Genomic DNA, 22544 nt, shown 5'->3' with positions numbered 1-22544 from the left:
ATTTTATTTTATAGTATATCCTGCTCCCAGTGGTGGTTAGATTAATAACATCTAAAATAAATATATTTCATAATAACTAAGAGGTGATTTTTACAGATCTTTATTATATAAATACCAATTGTTTGTATGCATAAAGGGTTTATAAAAACCCATTTTGGGCTTATAAGTAGCAAACGTGTATTTTTATGCAGCAATCGCTGTATAAATTCCATCAATTTTAAAAGATAGTTGTGCTGCATGAAGTATTTTCAAATAAATGACTTGATTGTATCTGTATATATATAGCTCAAGACTTTTGCTCTACTTTTTTGCATTGAATTACACTTGCAAGTAATCAACAATTCAAACATAAACCCTCCTATAAATAATTTAATCAAACCTATAAGTTAGTTACCGAAAAATTAGAAACAAACCCTGTTTAAAGCCAATAATACAATATAAACTGCAGGTACAAGTCAGTCTTCAGAATTCAAATACAAACCCAGTTTAGAGGCGATAATATCATAAAAAATACATGGACAAGCTATTTGTAAAACAATCGAATAAAATCGCTGTTTAAGGTCAATAATTGCGTGGAAACTTCACAGACAAGCTATTTGTACACAAATCAAATATGATCCCTGTTTAAGTTAAATAATAGCGTGACCACTACATGGACAAGCTATTTGTACAACAATCGAATAAAATCGCTGTTTAAGGTCAATAATAGCGTTAAAACTTCACAGACAAGCTATTTGTAAAACAATGAATATAATCCCTGTTTAAGGTCAATAATGAACACTACACGGACAAGCTATGTGTACAACACTCGAACATAATCCCTGTTTAAGGGCAATAATACCGTAAAAACTACAAGGACAAGTCTAGAAGAAAATAAAACATATATAAATCATGTTTAGAGACATTTAAAAAATGAAAACTACAGGGATAAGACAGTAGTAAAACGTCAGATATCATCCCAGTTTAGAGGAAATCGAACAGTAACTGCGCGTTTTGGATGTAGTTTGAGCTTCCGATTACAAGCGAAACAATGTTTTCGGAAACAGGATCTTTCCAGTTAACGTTTAATAGATAATAAATAGTTAGAGTCGTTATTTCGAAGTCCTCGAGACCTAGAAAGAATCGATATGATTAACATTTGACGTATTGGAAATAAAAAAAATCTAGCATTTAACCCCAAATATATGGGTCCTAAGTATGTCTTATGTTTACATTCGCAATTGGATCGATCTTGTATACATTCATCCGTCGTGAAAACAGAAAATTTATTATTGAAAATAAGACATGAATTATTTGTGTTCATTTTATTTAATTCACATTTATTTATTACATAAACACAGGTAAACATTTTTTACCGGGTCCTTCTCTGAATCGATCGATCGGAGCAGTTGAACAAACAATATACATTTTGAAATTATTCTTTCTGTGCCCATTTGGGATTGTCATCGAATCAATAAAACCTCCACGTTTTACATATAAACGAAAATTACGAGCTTTATTTATAAATGTCTCTTAAATATAAAATAAACAAACAACTGCAATTATTCATACTAACCAATTAACCTCCAAATTATGACAGTTTGTTATTTTGAAACGTTCGATAATTAAGCGACATGCCGCAAACCGTCATGATTTGTGTACACCTAAAGCTCGATTTGCAGTTCGACATAAAGAACACAGAAAATGAGATTTGAAAAATCGGCTTAGGCGGAGTTATTTTATATAGAAAAAAGAAAGAATAAATTCGGGACCGTGGAAAAAGTTTGGCACAACCGGACAAACGAGATATCAGAAATCGAAATAGCCTTCTTGGACTGTATGTATTTATTTCTACATGGAACTATATATATATAGGGGATATTACGATAGGACGGTTTTCTGGTGACCTGTATCACGTCGAGTTCGGTGTGTAAACACGTATACGGATACATGTTTATTTACCGAACGAGACGTGATGCAGGTCACTAGAAAATCGTTAGATCGTAATATTCCATTTATTTTTTCCTTTGTATTTTTTGGTATCAATTCGATTTAGATTTACCGCTATCTGACAAATGCGCGTATGAATTCGAATGTGTAACGTAGTTTTGTGTAATGAAGTCATGGCAGGCTACTACAGCGAAACGAAGACATAGGTTACAGAATTCACTTTATAGAGGAAAATAAGGACAAAATATTTCATGTTTTAGCGAAATTAACAAATTGCTAATACGAAAACAATTATTAAATGTCACAGTACCAAAAACAACAACACAAAACGGTACTTATCTTACAAGTAAACACTAATCGTCATTTCCTGTAGACGTAACGCGGCCATTTGTAATCAAATAAATATTCGTGGGAATTTTTGACGATCATATAAATATGCAGAATTGAGGGAGGTTCGTGAGTCAATCGCTATTTCTATTGATGACGCGAATTCGCCTTCTACTTTGTATTGACGAGCTGCTCATAGATAAGATAATAAACATGGATAATTTAACAATCAACGAACTTCGAAATGGCAAACAACTATTTCACTGAAGTAGCTGTCTATATGGATTGGAAGTGTTCTCCGCTTCGTGCTTATCCTCATGGTTCTTTGAAGAAAACGAGAACCATGTTCCTGAATATTTACATGGTTCTGGAGCGTGAGTAAAATTATATAATTTAAAGTTTTTAAAAGTTGACACGTTTTACCAGGTTTTTTTCACGCTATATTAGCAACACGAAAGAAGTTCCAAGATTACACACGGTACATGCAAGATACGGAATAAAAAAACAGTGACAGTATATACGGATTTTTCAATACGGCGTGCTGTATTTTCACTGTTCGATATGAAAAGGGAATTTGATAGGCATAAAATAAAAACATTTACAGGGGATTTTGGCTATCTGGGTGTGGAACCAGGGGGTCGAATTAGGCTTTGATCAGCTGGTTGTTAACAAGCCAGACTTTCCTCAAACTAGGCCTTCATGTGTGACATAATAAGGCTCATAAGAGTTTGTTTAAATATTATAATACATTAAAAACAAAATCCAACGCTGAGAAAATACCCTTATTTCAAAGTATAGCAATATAAACAAGGCATTTCACAGTCGTCTCAACGGCGACTTCGATATCTTATAGTCCGCTCAGCACGTGTTACCCTGTTACACCAGACGAGGACTCCAGGGTGTCCAAACTAAACAAACCACGTCTGTACTCCTCATACAACCGCACTGCAAAGAATGTAGGACTGTTTATCGGATTGTTCATTCACATATCGGGGATGAAAGCATTATTTTTCTACGTGCCATAAGGCAATGCATTAGATAATACTTTTTCGCTTACATCCTTCGATATACGAAAAAAACTGTCGATTCATTATTTGAAGTTGGAACAATTGTCTTAAATGAATACATGTAGCTTGCTATATTATTTACACACTGCAATTTACTAAATGTTGATTGTTCATTTACTAGATATATATATATATATATATATATATATATATACTGATAATCTAGATAATAGCTAACGTATTTCTGTAAATGAATTTGATAAAAAAGTATACTTGAAATCGTTAAAGCAGTTAAAAAGCCAAGTTAAGTAAAGCGACTGGAGTTGATTTTGTCACGTTAGAAGTTTTAAAAAACACGAGTCGGCATTAATGATGTTACAAAGATAGCCTCTTAACATCTGTTTTCAGACTGGTAAAGTTCCGTCTGCTTGGTCTAAAATAAATAACCCAATTCCAAAATCAGGGAATAATCCCACGCCAGCCGCTGTCATATAGGGGTTTAACACTTGCGTGTACTATGTATAAAGTTAATACTAGCATTCTGAACAACATAATTGTGAAATTGGCAGATTGTTGAAATATTACCGTTGAAAAACAAGATGGTTTCAGAAAAGTTCGAAGTACTATAGACCATGTCTCTAGTCTGTAAAACACAGATGAGACTAGTAGAAAACTTAAATTGTCTACTTTCTGTGCTTTCATGGATTTTCAGAAGGCGTTCGACTTTTTAGATATGAATGTCGGATGAAATAAGCTTGACAATATAGGTTTATCTAGCAAAATGTTTATGGCAGTAAAATCTTTGTACGCAAATGTTTATCATGTGTTTGTGTTAATAGGTATGCAACAGACTTGTTCATTGATAACTTTGGCGTACGATAAGGATGTTCCCTATCAACTTTATTATTTAGTATCTATGGAAATGATTTAGCTTCGCTTATTAAGAGCTGCAACTGAGGAAGACTTACAATATATTATGAATTCATTTTGCAATTGGTAGATTGCAATTATAATGGTTGTGAATATTAAAAAAGTAATATTGTGTATTTTAGAAATCAATCAGTACCAAAAACTAGCTTTAAATTTACATTTGGCAATTCTCCGTTATATGTTACAAGCCAATAAATGTATTTAGGACTTTGGTTAGCTGAACATTTAAATTACAATATAATAGCAAAACTGGTATCACCAAATGCTAATCTTGCACTTGGACTACTCAATGCAAAATATAAAAGTTTTGGCGGATTACATTTCAGTGAGTACAGGAGATTGAGTTATACCTGTGTTTTGTTCCTGACATTACCTATGGAGCGTCGGTTTGGGTTGTATAATTATATATTTGTATTAACACAATCCAAAATAGAGCAATGAGGTTTTCCTTGGCACTGGTAAATACATATCGAATGCAGCTGTTAATGATGACACTAGTTGGATACCAGTTATAGTTGACCAGTGGAAATCTGTTTGCAATCATTGGTGTTTGAGTTTGAATCCAAATAGACACTAGACAGAAAATCCAGAAATCGTTAAACCTGATGCTTAATGTATAAAACAAATCATTATGTTTAAATTTTAATATGTTTACCAGCAATCACATGTCATTCCATCGTAAAACATGCAGGATGATGTAACTTAAGCTCTGGCTTATATAAATTTAAAGAAAACTGACTGAAATAGTGAAAACAGTTTTAAAGGGAAAGTTGCGATCTTACAGGCATTTTAAAACAAGCTATGAAATTGAAATTTATTGTTCACTTTTACTACCAATCTCACACAGGTCTGCTTTGGCCAAATTCAGACTTGGAGTTGTACCTTTACGTCTGGAAACTGGTAGATATGAGCAATTGCCAGAGCATGAAAGAATTTGTCCGCTTTGTTAAATGCAGTAGAAACGGAATAACATGTTTTTTTCTACTATGTCCTGTGTATAAAAGCATACGAAAAGCATTATGTGATCATGCTCAAAGTATATGTGTTAATTTTAAAGATACACTATTACTCCCAAATAAGATTTAAGACTTTTAATACAATCGTTTTAATATACCAAAAAGGATGATCAAATGTTGAGAGAAATGATGCGTATGAAAGATACCGAGTTTAATTTAAAAGAAATGTGCAGAAAACCCTGTATTGCTACCTTATGAGACCATGGTAGATCGCAGTAATTCTTTTAGCATTCACTAATCTTAATATTTGTGCGTTTTAAGCTACTAAATACACGGTTATAATATTGTTAATAGTAAAAAAAAATAAAGAGTTTATGGCAAATCCAAGATACTAATTTCGACAGTAATCGACTTACGTCTTACTGTATGACAATCACCATAGTTGCATCCTCCACCTCTACAGCAAACATTACAGAGTCCCATATTAGGATCACCACAATCTGTTGAACTGGTGTTATGTCCATGGCATCGGTTTAAATCGTCAAATGCCGTTTTCATCATAACGCGGCATATCTGTAACATACATTTGCATTAATGATATATAATAATGTTTGCCAATGACTCCTTGCTATAAGCACATTATAGTTCTACCTATGTGCATTTTTGACATTCATGTTATTGCTGGCAATTGGTTAAAACTAGTTGATTATTTGGTTTGGTCAAAGGGAACACATTTGAAAAAAATCTATTGTTACGCAGTGTAAAGAGTGCTTTCTATAGCTTTGGTAGAATAAGGAATTTGGAGCGGTAACAAGTAGGTAGAGCAGAACCAGTCAATTATTACTAATATGTAAGCTTAGCATATTCCTTGTAAAATCGATATATAAACGAACTTTATCCACTTCCCTTGTGATTGAAAAATAATCAACGTGCGAATTTTATTATATCATCTTGAGAAGTGGTTGTTGTAAGTATAATTAACACAATAAATAACTAACTTAAAGTTGATCTCTGGATTGTTTAATGTTATACAAACGTCTCTTGCTTTCTAAAAATGTAATGATTGAGGAATATACTTCACAGGTTTCAACGAATGGGACAAATTCTAAAAACAGGCTACGCATCGACTCACGACTAAATGATGGCAATTTAAATATAAATTCCTCTTTAAATTGCATTTAGAGGCGAATTCGTGGTGAAAAGGATTTAAGTATATATTTTACCGCTAGCTTTCTCTTTTTGTACCTCTAACGTAGTAGTAGAGGGTTTATTACTTGGCCGCGACAAACAGAAATACATATACATATAATAAAAATATTGTATCAGTATTTCCCGTGAATAGCGCTCGGATTTAAATGGTTGTACTCGGGAAATTGTGTACTCAATACTGGTGAAGCCAAGAAAAGTTATATCCCGTGCTACAAGGCTCGAACACGTGAAAGAACCAAAATGTTTCTTCGCAAAGAGCTAAGGTTTAGCACCCGGATCTCTTTATCTCTCTGTATTTCGTCAAGTCTTCATATATCTGGATTCGACGGGGATTTATAGTTCCTTCTGGCTCATGTGAATTATGGCATTTGAACACAATTTATGTCGTGTTGGTGTCACGGCGCGGTCAAGCCATAATGCAGCCAATAGGCGCGGGCAGACCTTGATAAATTTAAAGAAAATAACAAAAAATAAATATTTTGACAGACATACAGAGCAGTTTAAAGCTGAAAGTGAACACAACACACGATGCTTGAGATATATGTTGCATATTGGTGTCCCAAACTAAAGGAACATGCTCATATTGTATAATAAGGACATTTTCATAATCCAAAACAACTACCTTTTCCGGATTACAATCAAATCAAACAGTGTTTGTATATCAAAACTATTTATACAAAAGGCTCAGTTAATGTAAAAGTATGTATTTTTTTTCAATCTCGAAAAGCAAAATGTATCTAGCTATTAATGGACATATCTAACTGTTGTCTATTAAAGCATAGTTTACCATTACATTATATTAAAAGGGAGTAAATATGAGCAAAGATGAAATTGATATTACTATTTAAGCCGAAGAAATAATCCGTAAAGTGTACAGTCGGAGTACTTGTATATTTTGCCTTTTGAATAAATGACGAACGCTATATGCTCACTTACATTTATAATATACAATAATAATATGCAAGTTTTTACTGTTCGTGCAAGAACATAATAAAATAAGCTATATTGTCTCCGTTTGTAAAAAAAAATATGTTTTTTCCCACATAGATCATCAGTTTCTAGTGCAAATTAGCAAAAGGGTTTTGCTTTCGTTATTAATAAATGGCCTGTTTTAAACTGAGCAGACCCCCCCCCCCCTTATTTTTGATAAACCAAACAATGATAAAAATGGTGTGTCAAGAACCGAATGCAAAGAACACTCATCCTTTGCTTGGTTCGATAAAATATTTATAGAAACATATTTTTTTAGTTTGCTTTTCGAATCTGGCTGCGTTTAACTTTATGCGATATCCAAAAGTGACGTCACAATCTCGTGGCATGACCACACATTTGATAGCACGTAACCTGATAAACAGGACACTTATACGTTTTTTTTTGTCTTTCGAACATGCAAATTGCATTATAGCCACATTCATATAAAATATTGAATTTGCAATTTTTATACACCAAAGAAGTTTGGTGATCTCATGTTTGGAATAATAATAATAATAAAAATAATATCTACTGTATTTTTGTACATAATTACCTTTCTGTGTAACGGGAATCAAGTTTCGAATGTATAATTTATTACTCTCTAGTATCTGATTATCGATTGTGTATTTTTCCTTTCAAAAACAATGATAATACATCCTAATTATTGAAAACAACTTGATGTAAATATAAAGATTCCCGAAACCAATTTAATTATTTAATATGGGTTAAACAAGCTGCCTCCGGTTGTGACCAGGGCTGTATGGATGAATATTTCTAAATAATTACCTGGAAGTTGAAACATCCGTATCTGAAGTACGATGGAAGTCCTACATATTTTGGTTTGGTTTGCCCAATACAGGCCTGGTGAATAGCAAACAAGTAAATAGTGAGTCAAAGTTAATGATTTGCACGCCTGTTTATAATAAAATTAGGGTGCACTCACAGTACACGCTTCCTATCCAAACAAAAACAAACGCTACAAGATACCATTAGTTTTTGGGTAGACTATCGTTTTGCCTGTGGAAAAATTCGCATTTGAATGTCAAGTTTCGCTCTTGAATCAAGATGATAGCAGTGCAGTTCTAAATGCGTACATGTAATTGCAATTTAATGATACGCGCAAATACAATTATTTTCGATATTTTAAAGTCAGGCGAACAGAGTTACTGATAGTATGCTTGTTTGTTTTAACCATTGTACTTAGGGCGGCGTTTTCTATTTAGCGTTGATATTCAAAACAAACAAAGCGGTCAATTTGTTTTGTGTTTTTTTTTTAATATCTTAAACAATGTCTATATATTTCACCATCAAGAATACAAGATATTAGAACAGAAAGTTGTTCTACTTGTTATTTAACTGTGTTTTGAAATTTAATAAGGTAACGCATAACATCAAAATTCAACGACTATTTTACTTTTAGGTTATTTGAATGGAATAACTTCGTTCAATCTCATTTTTATTTTATATTTTATTTTATTTGTATATGCACACTGTGTCTTTCAAATTTCTTTCAAAAATAGATATAGAGCTGTTATAAAATGAAACACTAAGACAGATCTCCCTCTTTTTTCCCCATTTAAAAAGATAAAAAAGCAAATAATACGACACAATATACCTGAAATATTTTCTGCGAAAATATATGCATTTGTGTGATGTGGTAAAAGGGGAGCTTTACTTCGCTGTTCCATGCATATTTCCTTTCGTATTTAACACATAAGCATTTTCAATTATTTCGAGAAAACAATGTGTGCTGAAAATACAACGACTGAAATTAATTTCGAGGACATTCATGCGACATTGAATGCAACGCTCATGAAGGTATTTTATAAACAAAATCGTGTATTTACAATATGAGTATCTGTCGAAACAAATTATTTGGCAATATTTAACGATACTCGTGATGAGCACTTCTGAATGTCTTGGTATAATAACTAGCAACAAGCAAGATGATCCCCCGAAAGTCCATATCATCTGTGTAGAACCCAAGATAAAAAACTACCTTTATTAATGAAAGTGTTCACGCAAGCCCCTTATATAACATTATTGAAATGTTACGTCTGCTCCTGTACGATGCTTTTTATTCTATCTTTGTAGAATTCTCTTTCTAACATTTTGTCACGATGTCTCTGTCATATAATTATATGTATGTCTTTCTTCGCAAAAAGTGTGGCAGGGACAGACTGATTTTATGCTGTCTGCATGTAACAAACCTTTTAACTGCAACTACTTAATACTTTTTAAGATAAAATTTACAATGCAAACTACATGGATACACCGAGTCGAAAAGTCCACCATAAACCCTGCTTTATGGCACAAGGAAAAGGTAGTAACGACAATGAACTAGAGATAAAAACTTATAATAACCACATTAAACAATTCAAACACCACCAAAAGACCACACACGCATCCATATAGCTGAAATCAAAAAGGTCTATCATTATGTACAGCATGGCGACCAGACAAGTTTTAAGGGGAAAATATACTTTTATAACTTTTGCATTGCTTAAAAAAAATGTTTTTTGAAAAGGAACAAAACTAAGGAAAAATAAAGTAATATGTATGGTTGCTGAGATGTGTCTGAAAAGTAAAGGGTAGTAAGGCAACAACAAATTGATCAGTTATTCGTCAGATTTACCTCACCTCTTTTTTTCCGAAATGCTGAATAAGTACTTTTTCTGCGCCCGCACATTGAATTTTGCCGAGGCTAATTATATCGTTTCGTGATAATTCACGTGAGTTTACAAAATAAATGTTTAATATATGTTTTCAATTCTCTGATTAAAATTATGCCTTAAAATAAATGCCTGATTGTGAATGACATATAAGCGTTGTTTTCAAACAAAAAATCTTGAAATAAAACGGAAAATTTCATCATCCTTGGATACGGAAGTCGATATCTTAAGAATATCAACAATAACGAATTATTACTAAAAAGCGCACTTTTAGGAAATAACGTATTTGTCAAACTGTCCGGTTGGTGTGTTTACCATATGCAGATTGCACATGGTAGCACATGGTATCCGGAAACTGAATCTGAGACCAGGATGATTAAGACCATATGGTAAAACAGTAAATGTCGTGTTTAATTACTTTCGTTCATTTCGGACATGGTGACTTTTTCGGATATCATTTGGCGCTTCGACTTCTTTTAGCTTAAATGAGATTGGATTCCAATTTATTTCATTAGGGCAAACCTATAAAAAGAAAACTTTGGACACACTGACAGTAGAAAGTGTGATTGTGTTAAAGCAGTTCCATTTTTTTCTCAGTTTATGGGAAATCAACAAGCCAAGTAATTAGTTTGGCAAAAATTTACAAATCTGACATGGCAGTAAACAGATTGAACTAGAGAATTTGAAATGACGAAAGTACATGAGGATTTGTCCATCAATCAAACTCTAGAATCAATAATCAGATATCTGTCCAGAGAATCTTCCAAGTTATTGACAGTTGACCTTTGGTACTCTTACTACTGACTCCTGAGGTAATCAACATCAGCTTTCGGAAACTCGGTCTAAAAGTTGCATGCTAGAGAAGTAGGATATTCGATCTTGTGACAAGGTCCAAAGTACATGTCCTAAGGTCCTTGGTCTTTCGTTCATATGCTATTTAACCCGCTCAGTATCATAGCTGCACGGTCGATGTTTTTTGCACATTTCCCACGTTAGCCATTTAAAAGGCGCTCTAAGCATGGGACCCCTGGGCTCAGTAAAAATAGCTTGTCACATAAAAAGTTAAGCAGCTGACCAATGATAGCTGATGCTGAATAATGAACGGGTTTACACGAAATTAGTCAAATAATTGTAATTGGATCAATAAAAGGTTGGGTCGGCGGTTTAGGTTCGGTTAGATTTGTGAAACCATACATAACATTTTGTTTGGCCTACGGTGCAAGACGAATACCCAAAACTGTTAAAAGGACCAGAACATTGGTTGGTAATATAATTAGGCTTAATAAGAAAAAAATAGAAGTACAAATGTTTATGCATTTAAAAATACATGTTGCTGACAATCTGTGTCTTGAAATGCTAATCTTGTATAGTCAAAATATCCGACCTGAAGACATGTATTTTCAGAATTTTGAATATAATGAATAAGGCCTGAACAAATTTCCTTCTAATGATAACTTCATTGGTCATTAAAAACTTATTATTGTTGTCAACTGACCACTGGTCAGTCAATATATAGATCTTTAGTGGTAACTCAAACACGAAAAGAAGAACTAGATGTATAAGCTTACGAAATCAGTTATATATTCATCAAAACTTTTTTTTTTAAGAACAGAACCCATTATGACGTCAATACGATTAATAAACCTTAGTTTGGTCCAGAATGTCATATAACCAGACGTACACGTAATTTGGCTAAATCAAATAAAAAAGCCGGTCTTTACATAATAAACTATCCTTAAGAAATGCTAGTTGCGCTTACGACAGTACGATGGATACATTTGTAAGCAAGCACAAAGGAAAAATAGAGCGTCAACTTGGTAAATTAAATGCCAACACACCCAAACAGTATTGGTCATATCTTAACAGAGTAAATACAAAAAACTCGCACGGCTCTACCTCCCCCCTTAATTGATATGTATGGCCATTTCAAAAATCTAAATGATAGTAACCCTCAAGAAGATTTTGAGTTGTCCCCCGCACAATGAATGATGACCTACGTTATCATCCGTTTTCCTGTTACGAATTAAAAAAAAAACGTATTAATAATTTAAATAACGGCCAAGGCACGTCACAATTTGATTGTATCTTTTACGACCACAATGAAGCTACGTGCTCATCATTTATGCCAATTTATGTCAAATAATTTGATATGATCTTGGAGACCGGGCATATACTCCAAGTATGGACAGCTAGAATATTAGGCCCATTTTTAAAAATAAAGGAAGTCCGCAAGAATGAAAAACAAAAACAATTCTAACTCATTTTGGAAAATTATTCAACATAAGTGTTAAATAATAAATTAAATAAATATTTGGAAGAAATTACTATACCTGAAGAAAACCAAGCTGGTTAAAGAGCAAAATTCGCAACGACAGATTATATTTTTGTTCTTTATAAACTAATAGATATATTACGGACTAGAAAGAAAACATAAACTGTGTGTCGATATTTCCCCTGCATTTGACAATATTGAGATTTTTTTGTGGAGAAAACTACTCCAGTAATGCTTATCAGACAAGTTTATACCTATGATATACAATCCGTAGAGCAATAATAAATCCTGTTTTTCTGGTAAATGCAACAACCTATCATCATTCTCTGAAAATAAAAAGGCTTGTCGAAAGGCAAATATTTGTCACCGGCAATTTTTCTGAATGATTGGGCATATTTTCTTCTTAATACGAACAGTACAGGTGTTGAAACAAATGTACGCAACGAACAAAACTCACCCATCATTAAATAATTGCCCTACTTTCCGATAACGATAGAGCGCTGTTAAACGAATTTGAAACATAATTGCGAAAAATGATTAATGATTTTGATAATTATTGCAGTACATTTGATTTAAAGGTCACTATCGATAAGACGAAGGTAGTTGTTTCGGCACTCATAGACCGACTCGCTATCATTTCAAAATAGGAGAAAATATCATAGAAATGGTAAGAAATAAATGGTTTGGAGGTTTCTTTTCAAGTGCTGGATGTGTTTTTTACAGGCAAACATTTCAAGTTGAACAAGGCAACAATACAATGCATTTTCTATATAAAGTATTTACAATCAAAATTTAATGATTAACTTACAAAAAATATTATTTGACCTTACACTCCTGCCAATACTAATATACTCGGCTGAAGAATGGGGCTATATGAAAACCCAAGAATTATTGTGAAAGTTCACTTAATTTTCTCAGGAAAATAACAAAAACTAAAATGAGCACGCACGCTTATTTGATGTATGGTGAAACTGAGCGATATCCATTAAAATTATCATAAAGTGTTGCGTTGTATTATTCTGGATATCCATTCTTCAAGGTAAACACACTAAATCATCACGTACTAGTTATAGGTCTATGCAATATGATAATTCCAGACCTTTTTAACGGAAAGATCACATTTTATTAATTTAAGATAGTACGGGTTTTTCCAATCTTTCTCTAGAACAATCTACAAATAAAAACCCTAATTTACACAAATGTGTTAACCGACCATTTCAAACAAGGTTGGCTTTCTGCAATAAAGAACTATTCAAAGGGCATGAATTACTCATTGTTCAAGGAAACTCTCGAAATACTTGTTAAATCTTTCTCCTAACTAAAAACTTTATTTAAGGAAATGCCGTATGACGAACCACATATCCCAAATAGAAATATATAGGTATAACTATGTTGATTATGCAGAAAGATACTGTCATTCTTGTAGGTCAGACCCTGTTGATGATTACCACTACTTATTAGTTGGCTCATTCTGTTTAATTGTAAGAAGAAAATACATTTTAACCTATAATCTCAATATGCCAAAAACTGTTAAATACAAGGAACTGTTAACTTGCCCAAATGTAAAACCAACGACAAAAAAAACTTTATTTGTGAAATATTTTTATAACGTTACGTCAGTTAACTAGTGTAATTTGTTTTCATTTTTTTATTAAAGCAAATATATTTAGTTCCCGCATACCGTTTGTCACTTATTCATACGTTATTTTTGTGCAAGGCACAGTGTTTGTAGTCTGGCAATCCATTGTTTATTCCTTTTTATTTTGTAAATATATTTAATCTCCCTCTTTTCCATGGTAAGAGACATATTTCATACATAAATGACTTTAATAGTACACAACTATTTTATTTCCGCCACTCGAGGCAAAGTCATCCCTTATCGTTTTAGTATTATTCAGCTCTTATTGACACTGTTGGCCAACCTTAGTTGTCTTCATGTTGTCGTGTACGTATGACCTGAGTGTAATAACGACGTTTGTATTGTATTGTATTGTATTGTATTGAATATTAATATTTTTTATGCTTGTCCACATATCTTATAAGTTTATTCAAGTGTGAGGTAATGGCCATACACACTCGTTTAAACCCTCAGTAGACTCGGGTTCCAGTGAACTAGTGTTCCACGGACCGTTCAAGTAATAAAATAATCAATCGGGCAATGCGGGTATCAACCTGGCAGGTGACTCAATGACAAAAAAATTAAGTTGCCATAAAGCGCTAGGCTTAATAGTAAAGGAGCAGAATGTGTTTTGTAAGAAAACAGTCAAACATAATAATTTGGAGTAAATTCATCCATTATCGGTAAAGCTATATCGGTCTGTTAGTGGTGTTTGTATATTTCTGTGTGTGGTGATCATACGTTTATATGTTTGTGTATATAGTTCATTGTCGTTTTGGATCCTTACCGTGTGCCTGAACGCATTGTTATTTTTTAATTTGCGACCACTGAGATTGTCACTGTAGATCGGATGGTATTATTTTGTGAAAGGGAAATAATGAAAGTCGGAAAAAACTTGTTTAATGGCAATTACGCGTGCATTCAAAACCCAAAATGGTTTTACATGAATACCGAATAAGTGTATTAAACAAAGCCATTGTACTTTTAATATCTTAAAATTGATGATGAATATTCATTTTTAGAAAAGCTTGTGACATGAAACATACGCTATTTATGAACTGCTTTCAAAAATTACAAAACCTATTCAGTCATGACAAATTTACCTTAACCAATGAAACAAATGGTACCTGGTCAAGATCGCATGTTGTTAGAGTAGTGCAGTCGCTTGGATCAGTGACGTCACCTTGGGCTGAGTGCTCCGAGTCACAGAAGTAGCATTGAGAATTATCAATTGGATCTTTATCATATACCATAACAATTACGCAACAGAAACACATCTGACGATTTGTTTAAACAAAGCAGTATGAAACTCAAAACGCTACGATGTGTTACTGTGCCATTTTTGTCAAGGTGGTTTATAAACTTCTTTCATTTGTTCCACCAATAATTAAATTGAATTTGAATGAACGTGGACTTCAATTCGTAGCTAAACTTAAAATTACCTTGAAGTATTTTATAATGCTCGCAAGGTGAACATTTTCAAAAGGTGTTTCATGATTTGAAATATATTGTTTTTGCCATTTACTCCAACCAGTTAAATAAAGCTTTAAGTGAGAGATTACAAAATGGCATTGTCTCACACCAGGACACATAACTATATCATTCGTTGTATTTAAGTTAAACCCGCATGCATTACGACCTTTATTATTAATTTTGTAATTGTTAAACAGCATTCGAACAATTGTGAGGTAATGCGGATATAAACTAGTTTGAAGCCTCGATAAGCTCGTGATTCACTGACCCCTCCAATGCATCCATCCCATAATTGATCTGTCGACAAACTGTGTTACACTCCGTACAGCTAAATTAATATAATATTTTAATTAACCAATTTTAGAAAGAAATAGAACTGACAGATGTGTATACACTCTTACTAAAGCAGCTGAATTTCGTAAAATAAAATGCTCATTTAAAGCATTCACATTCGATGAGTTTTTTTGAAATATCTTCTTTATATATATTTTCAGCAGACGCATCTTCAAATTAGACAATGTTTTATATTTACGAATTTTGTACACAAAGAGCAGAAAACTTGATCACTAAATATTTAACTGTGCTTGTTGTTGAAAAACATATGTTTACAATGCTTTTATTGTTTTTTACGCTTTTAAGTCTACAAAAGTTGTTAATTTTCCATTAGTAAATATGAAAAAATTTCCTAAATATTCAACAAAACAAATAACATGATGCAAAAGATCCTTTCGAGCAGCATATTTGATTGAAACAATACAATTTAAGCCTTTATCATACATGAGCTGGCTACAATTGCATTCCATATTGAATGTTCCTCGTATGTCACTTATATACGATCAACACAGAACGTTTGATTTCACTCTACTTACTTTTTATACCGCATATCTTAGCATTGCAGTCATGTCCATTTTTACAACATCTGTAATGAGATAATATTTAAATATACTGATTGGTCTCATAAATAAGGGTACAATGGCTCATGCCGCAGATTGGTCATTTTTTAATTTTTCAAATTGTATTTGTACTCATGAACCCATTTGCATGCTAGATAACAAAGCACATTGCAAAACATAAAAATGAACTTGCAAAATTGTATGCTCAATAAATAGCAAAACAAACAGGTATAGAATCTAAATATAATAATAATTTTTGAATTCAAAATGATATGAAACATAGTCGCGGATTTCTTTCCAAACTTAAAGGATATCACATACGGATGTGTTCAGCTTTTTTTCCTGACAATTCAGTGAAATTTAGTGATTGACCTACAGAGTATTATATTAACATAGTTACAGAACTTTGTCATGGCTTTTTGAAAGTCTATGAAAACAAACCATATTGTCACAGAATTAAATGGGAAAATATTTGAACATTGATTCCTAATTTGTAATTATCTGTTACAAAACAATGTTCTTGTTTTTGTTTCATAAAGTGATCAGTATGGACATGCCATTATAACGTTTAATCGAAACAATACCAGGAAATATACAATCACTGAAGAAAAATATAGTATGTGTCTAAAGTGTAAGGCATTAAAACAGAAACTCACACTTTCAAATAAACTAAAGGAGAATCCTTCTAATTGCGCTTTCAAAGACGTTCTCGCCGTTTTTTCTATATCCCTGACCTTATTTTCATTGTTTCTTTGTGTGCCCTCTTTCATTTTAAAAATACAACTTTTTGCAACATGAATATATATTTTCAAACTGTATTTCATTTTCGTGACACATTGATATTGAAAATAGTAAATATTGCAAAGGGATACTATTTTAAAATGTTTTTACTAAGAATGCTCTGGAAATGTTTCGCACTTCTGGAAGACATCTTCACCACTTTAAAAGGTCACTACCGCGGACCAAGTTCTTAAGGGTAACACGCCGAAAAATCTTATTTCATAAAGCCAAATTTATGTTTTCATTTTGATTTTATTAAATAACAATTCATTTATCTTGTTTATCGTAATGGTCATTTTCTTTTCAAGTCCCAAAACTCTTAAATATGTAAATATTGCACAAATGAGACTAAACAAAAATAGTAAGCTGATCTAAATCCTGTTATAAGGGATTATACATTACAACTTTAAATGATAGAAGGGAGGATTAGATTATGGTTTGGTCATAATTCATCATGTGCTCCGTTTCAGTAAGGAAGCCACTGTTTTTCTCAGTATTTCTATGAGCCTTCAACGAGTGTTTTGTCCGAATCAGTCCATGAAAATGACACGAAGGAATTGATTGACACGGTGAACATAGATAGCTGGTAATGTGAAGGTGTGTCTAGCAAGATTTAATCCTCGAAGGTTCTTTTTTGTAAATTTAATTTCCCTTGTTCCATTTTAAAAATGTGAAAGTCATTTAGGAAAATATTCAATGGACTTAATAATACGGGCTTGAAGACAAACGCTGTACAAGCCCTCTTACGGTTTGTACGTGTATGCAAGGGACTACTTCTTTTTTGCCGGAGTGATAGGCATTAAAAAATTTGGGCACCACTGAACCGTGAACATGAGAACCAGAAAAGCTCGTCATACATTGTTCATATAAAGCGCGTGCATGCCGGCAAGCAAATTGTACATGTTTAGGGCGGGGTTTGACCTCCGTTAACCAATGAAAATCAATACGGAAATACCCGAGGTACATGTACAATCCACCTTCGGCACTTCCATAAAAGGAGTGGAGAACACATATAATGAATACACATCTAAAGAGTACTTCTTTTAACCGAAAATTATATTTCATTCCTTTTATTCATAGATGGCAACAAAAATGTGTTCTCAACGCAAATTGTTGAAACTCTTGTGTACTTGCTTAAAAGTTATCCTCAGTTGTACTTCGATTTTCTTTAAAAAATAGTTTGTGACGGTTATAGCTCAGAAACTACTGTAAGGAGTTTATTTGAAATTAAAAGCAATGTGAGGATGCAGTAACGGTATATCTAAGCACTGTTGGTTTTTTTCAAATAGATCTCCCGTTGAAATTTTAGGATAATAATATACAAAGTTTGGTTGAAACGTATAGCTCAGTAGCTACTACATAGAAACGTTTTTCAAAGTAAACTACCGTTGTAATTGATTTTCGCCCAATAATGTGTGTCGAAGCAAAACTCAGATTTTATTTCGTTCAATTTGAATGTTTTTTTCTGAACAGTTCTTCGTACATGCTCCCATTACGGAGAATGCGGAGTTTCAAAAACACATTTTATAGATGTTCAAAGAGTTCTCATAAAGAAACTAATTTATTAAGCCAACTGTCTCTGTTTTGATGTTACGTATACGTATTTATTTAACTCAGGTAATTTAAGCAAGCTTTTCCTAATTAAATTTGCATCTTTTAAAATAATGTAATGAACTGTTGTTGATATTAATTTTTGACAATACCTCATTTTGATTAAGAAAACATCTTTTCCAAAAAAGGACAATAATACAAAGTTCATACAGTTAATCTCTTGAAAAGAACCACAAAATACATACTCCGAGCATGAAATCAAGTCACTCTGTCGTTTTTCCAATGGCCGTCGATGAAGCTGAACAGTGCTGAAGAAAATATATTTAAAATAAAACCAATGTTTTTTCGTTTGCCTAACCGACTCATAAAAAAATCTCAAAATATAATTTGAGTCAGTATTCAAGCCCATGAGTTGTATAGAAGCTCATGCATGGGCATGTTGCTTTTGCCGTGAACACAATGTAAGCATTTATGTGTGGTGATCTCAAGGATAAGTCGGCACCGAGCTTCTTAATATCAACTAAATTTTAATGAAAATTTCAAATATAATTTGAAATGTAAGTATTTTGTTTGATGCAAACATAATCTTTCAGAAAATTTGATAAATGAGTGTGAGGGGCATAGGTTTACCACATAAATAGTAATCTACTGTCAAAACTGTAAATAAGATCTAATGAATGCTTTATATATTTGATTAATTATTTTGAAAAGAAAAAACTTTTTGGTCCTAAACAAATGCCATAATAAGCCACCTCAGCTTGTCGCCAATGTTGATGACTTGTTTATCCCCGAACTCCTTGGTTCTGCAGAATGCGTCAGTGGCTGCTTTCTAATCGTAGTTTACTAAGTAATTATATCATATTATTGCAATGTAACTGTCTTATTGATGTTGTGTATATAGTAAACAGTTGTATCACATTTGTGACAATGCAATATCACTATAAAACGAATACCATTTTGTTTGGATAATGCGAGAAGATGCACATTTGCCAATTTAACGTGAACATCGTAAACTACATTTCATTACAGGGGCGATATGTTAAATTGAAAGCCAAACCAAAATCTTCAAAAGATTTTATTTCATCTTTGTTGTCTGGCTTTAATTTCATTCATTTATATATCAATCATAACGCTGAAAAAGACGGGAATGTGTAAACTTCTTTGTACGTTCGTCATCCAGATATTAGTCTATTTTCTTTGTTCAAGATTAAGGTGTGTCCTTGGTATCCAAGAAACATGATACATGATATGTGTCAACGATGCCGAACTGTTTGAAACGGATTTTACAAAATGTACGGAATTGGCAACTAAACAATTAGAGAAAGGTGTTTTACATGATATCCGAAGAGCGTATCGAAATACGCGGAGAAATTTTTCGCAAGCGACTTTAACAATTGAAAACATTTTTGCAGATTTCTACATGTACAATTTTAAATACGAGTAGAAGAGCAGTTGCACGACCAATCGAAGAGGGTCACCGAATACCGGTTAGACGATGTCAGCGATCGTAGTGTAGAACCGAGTTCGATGATGCGCAAATTAATTAGTAAATTAAAAAGTAATTGAGTACCGTAAGGGGCACATGACGAGCATAATCGAGAATCGGTTTCGACATTGCGTGGATTCTTATCTAGTACTTGATACGGCGAAATGGACAGCTTAATCGAATACAATATGTGCGACAAGCGCAGAGAATTCCCGAGTTTGAAGATCAATAAGAAAAGTGCAGAATGGGATTTTCCGGCTGGACAAAGCACAGAATGTATTCGAGTAACCGGTTCGACAAAGCGCAGAACGTAATCGATTACCGGGCAAGACGTAGCGCACAGTGTAATCGTGTATCAAGTTCGAGAAAAAGGTTTTAACAATGTAAAAAGACACTGCATGTATTATGAGATGAAATAGTAAACTGTTGTGTAAACCGAAGTGAGGTGTAAAAGTAAACAGTCACACATACGCTAATTGCACGGCATCCGCCTCTATAGACGATGGTGGAGAACGAGGTAATCACTTCTTCCATGTAGCATTCCTTCGAAGGAAAAAGAAAACATATCGTAGTTAAAGATCAACCTGTTAAGAAAGACAATGTGACATTCAACGAGAGACACATGGCGTCACAAAAAACAAGGATACATATCATATACATTAATATGTAAAGCAGTAGTTTAATTACAGTAGCGTTGCTCTAAATTGCGCTATAGGCCGGGTCTGCTCCATATAGTCGCTATAGGCATGCCCTGCTTTTAGTAGGAACAATAGGCCTGAGCCTGCTCCAAGTAGGCATGGGCCAGCTCCGCTAAGGAGCTATAGACTTTGGCCTGCTCCAAGAAGGCACATATAGTGCCTTAGCTTGATTCAAATAGGGGCAATATGTCTAGGTCTTCTACACTTATGCCCTATAGGCCTTGGTCTGATCCACGTAGGCGCTTTAGGCCTGGGCTTGCTCCAAGCATGCGTTCTAGGACTTTGCCTCATCCACGGAGACACTATTGACCTGGGCCTGCTCCAGTAAGAGCTATAGACTTTTGCTTGCTCAACGTAAGCCTGGGTCTGCTCCAAGTGGGCGTTTTAGGACTTGGCCTGCTCCAGGAAGTTGATATAGGCCTGGGCCTGCTCAACGTTGACACTATGGGCCTTTGCCTGTTCCACGTAAGCGCTTATGGAATGAGATATTGACCTTAGCCTGCTCCTTGTAGGCCCTCAAGGCCTGTGCCTGCTCCTTGTATGCCATATAGGCCTGGGCCTGCTCCATGTAGGCGCTACAGCCCAGGGCATGCTTCAAAAAGACACTATAAGCCTGGACTTGCTTAACGTGATGCTATAGCCCTGGGCCTATACCGCATAGGCGCGTTCGGCCTGGACAAGCTTCGCAAAGGCGCTACTCCACGTAGGCGCTTTAGGCCCAAACCTGCACATCATTTTCAAAAATCTGAAAATGCATCTAAAACTAAAGGTAATGGGGTATATGCATCAGGAAAGAATATTAACCGGTCTTTCCTTTTACATAGTGGAAACTGAACCTAGGCGCATCCTGCATAAACAAAACTCTCGGGTGAATACACCTTGTAACCGGCCTGCACTATAACTCAAATCCAACTTTCGCCACTGACTTGATATAATACCACATATTGCGTGTATTTAGGTTTGAACATTAATAAAAATGGCCACCAAATATTTACGTTTCGGTGGTAAAACAATATTTCTGGGTTATCCCAACCCTGAGGCATATTAGGAATACGATAGCCTTTGAAAAAACAGTCTTGATCCACCACTACATGATAGTAGGTCCTAAGAAATGACAGCAACTGTCAACGCCCCTAGTTTCGGCTTAAGCGGTATTATAATTCTGAAAGGTATGAAGGTATCCGAGGAACATTGATGTAAAATGGCGAAACCTGTTGACCATTCGAAAGTAATGGTAAGTGCGTTCACACTCGTCTGCTCTGTTGTGTTCAGTTTTTTTTTCACCAAAGTGTCCCGGGTTCGATTCCTGACCTGGGCTATGTGGGTTTCGTCAATGATTACCAAACCGGACAAGTGCTGTTCCTTCGGAATATCCGGGTTCCCCCACATCACGAGATCCCTCTGTCGCGTAACATCGTGTCATCGTGAGTAATTAATACAATATAGTGATAACTTGTTTATCAATCGTTATGAACATTAACTTACAAACACGGTATTAAATAAACATCACCTGTGTCTGATTGTTACACAAAGTAAGCGTGGAACAGTCGGATAATGTCCTGGCATTGTTGCATAAGCGACACCTCAAGATATTCTGCGTCGGTATCTGTGCAAACACTGCAAAAAGAATGAAATCGTACACAGTTCAATAAATACGTTTCAAATTGTAATTCGGAAACTGTTGTTCGCGTGGTTGGCGCACTCGCTTCGAGAGCACCGGAATCGTTTGCCGTTTTTTGTTCTTTGTTGTTTTAAAAAGTGAGGTTGCATT

At 34.0% G+C, this 22544-nt stretch overlaps 1 protein-coding gene across 1 annotated transcript; it reads right to left on the bottom strand.

Annotated features, from left to right (window-relative positions):
* Window positions 1–3024: 3024 nt before the first annotated feature.
* On the bottom strand, window positions 3025–21341 carry LOC128227475 (uncharacterized). The gene is made up of 8 exons (XM_052938055.1): window positions 21267–21341; window positions 19342–19418; window positions 18835–18897; window positions 16235–16284; window positions 15020–15129; window positions 8117–8191; window positions 5566–5722; window positions 3025–3201 (listed from the first exon to the last, which is right to left on the bottom strand). The coding sequence occupies exons 1-8, from the start codon at window positions 21339–21341 to the stop codon at window positions 3125–3127; spliced, it is 684 nt and encodes a 227-aa protein (XP_052794015.1). The 3' UTR covers window positions 3025–3124.
* Window positions 21342–22544: the final 1203 nt, after the last annotated feature.

Source organism: Mya arenaria, chromosome 1 (genome assembly GCF_026914265.1).
Source record: "Mya arenaria isolate MELC-2E11 chromosome 1, ASM2691426v1".
Taxonomy (NCBI): domain Eukaryota; kingdom Metazoa; phylum Mollusca; class Bivalvia; order Myida; family Myidae; genus Mya; species Mya arenaria.
The sequence above is the reverse complement of the archived record's forward strand: the minus strand, read 5'-3'. Positions and strand labels throughout refer to the sequence as shown.